General features: G+C 38.9%; 1 protein-coding gene across 1 annotated transcript; it reads right to left on the reverse strand.

The window, feature by feature from the left end:
• Positions 1–1,438: 1,438 nt before the first annotated feature.
• Positions 1,439–2,041, reverse strand: LOC143595918 (uncharacterized). Its single transcript, XM_077074814.1, has one exon. It carries the CDS (start codon positions 2,039–2,041, stop codon positions 1,439–1,441), a length of 603 nt encoding a protein of 200 aa, XP_076930929.1.
• Between the last annotated feature and the right edge of the window lie 1,554 nt (positions 2,042–3,595).

Below are 3,595 nucleotides of genomic sequence, written 5' to 3' on the forward strand. Positions count from 1 at the left end.
AAAGGAAGTTGACGATGATTTGAAGCCAAACGAGGAGAGGGAAGTTGGCACAAAAAGAGGTGAAGTTGTTCTGGTCAAAACGGAAGTTGACGATGATTTGAAGCCAAACGAGGAGAGGAAAGTTGGCACAAAACTAGATGAAGTTATCGTCTTCAAAACGGAAGTTGATGATTTGAAGCTAAACGAGGAGAGTGAAGTTGACATAAGACAAGGAGCAGCGGATGATGATTTGAAGCCAAACGAGGAAAAAGTTGACACAAGAAAAGGAGAGGTTGTTGAGGTCAAAATGGGAGCTGATGATGATTTGAAGCCAAACGAGGAAAATGGTTTAGGTACGAGTGAGGATACAGGTTTGATTTTAGAATAGGAAATTATTCTCCTTCCATGAGTAATTTATAAGTAGAGTTTGTATGTGTTTTGTACTTGGGAGGCATAGTTCATTGGGTATAACATCTTAGGGACATTATAAATTGGACTTGGTAACTATATTTGAACATTTTGATTGGGTTGGTTATTCTTATATCTTCCTGCACTTTTTGTCTGATCATGTCATGTGCACATTAAAAAGACCTAAATTTATACACTTCAGATATATCAACATATACCATATGTTAGCCTTTACTATAAAAGTCTAGGATGTGCCAAGTGTTGAGTACGACTAACCTGATTGAAGGTTAGTGGTAGAGGTGCACAAACTGGTTCCAAAGTAATCACCAGTTCAGGTTGAAACCAATTCTGGCTGGTCAAACAAAAGTCAAAATCAGGTTGAGTCGTTCAACTGGTTTCTGTGCACACCGATCAGGTTGAAACCGAACTTGTTTTTTGACAGGGTTATGATTATTTTCTTGACTGTTTCTTGACCGCTTCGGTACCTTGAGTCTGTTAACTGGCTTATCTGTGGGCATCTCTAGTTAGTGGCTAGCCATGTGTGTTAATATTCTTAGAAACTAATAAACTTAGGTCCAATGATGAGCAAATGGTATACGAAACCACGACCCAAAGTTTTTGGAAAATCGGGATCGGTATCTGTTCCGGTATTTATCGAATTTTTGCCTATGGTACCGTTACCAAGTCATTTAAAAAAACAAGAATAGGATATTTGAGATCGCTACTGGTTTGGAACCGAGCTTATCTCTACTTACGCCAACTATTACTAATAAACCTTATGAAAGAAATTTTTCCTGCTAACCATTGATCAAAAGAAAGTTAACCAGTAGATTTCTTATAACAGAATAACAAACAAGTATACCAAAATACTTAATCAAAATGGAGTTATAAATCTCACAATTATTAAAATTTTACAACAAAACCGAATACAAATCAGCTAAACACAATATAGTCAACAAAACAAGGTTAAAATCAGTTAGCTTGAACCCGAACCCGCACCCAACCGCACCAATGCAGCTTGAGCCTTAGCCGACTTCGGCTCGATCTTCACCTAGTCCAAATACGCCTTCAAAGCCTCCTCCTTCATCTCCTTCTTCTCATAACACTCCCCTAACAACCGCAACGCCGCCGCGTTATCACTCTTCAGCCGCACCGATTCCACCAGATCCGCCACCGCCGACTCAACTCCGCCTTCATCTCCACCTTTACTCATCAACTTCATCTTAATCTCCGCTCTCTTAAACAACGCATCACTCTTCTCGCCATCACTCAACGACTTCGCGGCCAACGGCGACAACGCCGCGTTCAACGCCTCCAACGCCGACGTGGTGAATCCTTGCAAGTCGAGAGCTAACGCTTTCAGAATATGCGCCGCGGCGTCCTTCGGATTCACCGCGATGGATTTGTCGGCGTGTTCGACGGCGGAGTTGGCGAGGATCGTGGCGGCGGCGCGGTCGGCGGTGGATCTGGACCTGGCTAGCAGCTCGGCGCCGCGGACGAAGTGGCGCTTGGCGGCGTGGGATGACTTTTCGCGGTAACGGAATTTGTTGAAGAGGCTTTGAGGAATGTTGAGCATCCATAGGAACATGAAGAGCATGGTGGAGATGAAGGCAGCTTGGACGAGTAAGTCTGACATCATCACTGACATCGTCATATTTGCAGGTGAGTATTGAAATTGAAATTGAAATTGAAATTGAAATTAGGTCATGGGATTGGGATTTAATGGTGGTAGTAAGATTATGTTCAATAAAGGTGGCTGTGGGTTCAGCAAGGAAGACTAGTACTGGTCTTCTAGAATAACATGGTTTTAGATTTTTAATCATGGATAGAATCTTTTTTAAAGTGGATATAATTTAAATTGTTTATAAAATACATAATAACATGGTTTTAATCGACAATAGATCTAATGCTACCATAACTCACATGTTAGAATGTTGTGTCTATATGCAACAGTAATCTAATTAAAATGTGAAAAGTAGCTATAATATGGCTTTTATTGATTGTTTAAAAAAAAACATGTAATGGTTTAATTAAAAACACAATTATCATTTAATTTATTGTGAGTATGAGTTTCCAAGATTTGAGATGACGTTAGGAGAATGGTAGTTAATTAAATATTTTCCTTCGCGCATTTTCTTTTCTCTCCTAAATTCATTTTCTTGTTTTTTCTTTTGTTTACTGAAGTCAACATTACAACGTAAATGTGATTGGTTGGATTAAATTGTGGCTCCACCTCTTGACACCCGTCGCCCTTTAACAAGGTAGTGCCCAAAGGGGCTCCTGGCCTTTGGTGAGGTGGCTTATATGCCACCCCACTACAACCAGCGTTATAAGTTAAGGTTTAAGTTTTACTATAACACTTGAATAAGATATTGTTTACGTATCATACGGAATTAGATCACAAACAAGCCTGGTGATAGACCCATAAATTTTTACCTATGAGTCTTCTTTTTTCGACGATTAGATTTTTCACAAGTAGACCTTATTAGAATTTGTATGTACGTTCGATCGAGAAACACTACAAAATATGATAACATAAAAGCACCACGGTGTCATTAGAAACATAAAGAAAACATCACAAATTTCTATAGTTCCCAATAGTTCATGTTGTCTAGTGGACCCATAATTTTTGAAGTAAAGTCAAGTGTCTTAGCCGCCGGCCTACTCTTTCTTACCCAAGACAAAATAATTAATTTAATTTAATTTTGTTGATTTGAGACGTCTATATAGGTTTGACGGGTTGAGATGATTTTATATGAAAACAAATATGAGATTTCATGTTGTAAGATATTATTTATGGAGGTTAAAAAAGAATAACAAAAGTCAATATGTCACAAAAAATAAAAATGCCAACTTCAAGCAGACCAAAAACTTTTTGATTAGCAAGAAGCTGAAGTTGCCAAACAGCATAGTTTGAGCCATTGGAACATAAAAGTTTTATTTGAATTTAAAAATAATAGAGTGTAATAGGCAGCAAATTGAAAGAGTTTTGGGTGATAAGGGGCTACAAATGGGCAATTTTTTTATTTTGTGTGTGTGTGTGGGGGGGGGGGGGGCACAAAGCTATGACGCCTACATTGGGTCAAAAAAATTATCATATTATAAAATGGGCCGATGGCAAGCCTTGGGTTTGGGGGGGGGGGGGGTAAGGATTTATAAGCTACAACACCACTACACCTTTAAAATAAAAATCGTCTCCCTGCTGATG

Source organism: Bidens hawaiensis, unplaced genomic scaffold (genome assembly GCF_021521415.1).
Source record: "Bidens hawaiensis isolate Kalapana, Puna unplaced genomic scaffold, B.hawaiensis_p1.1 tig00045695_1, whole genome shotgun sequence".
NCBI lineage: Eukaryota > Viridiplantae > Streptophyta > Magnoliopsida > Asterales > Asteraceae > Bidens > Bidens hawaiensis.

Bases quoted from the DNA above. Each gene is read 5' to 3' on its own strand.
- LOC143595918 (XM_077074814.1), bottom strand. From the start codon at position 2,041: ATGACGATGTCAGTGATGATGTCAGACTTACTCGTCCAAGCTGCCTTC.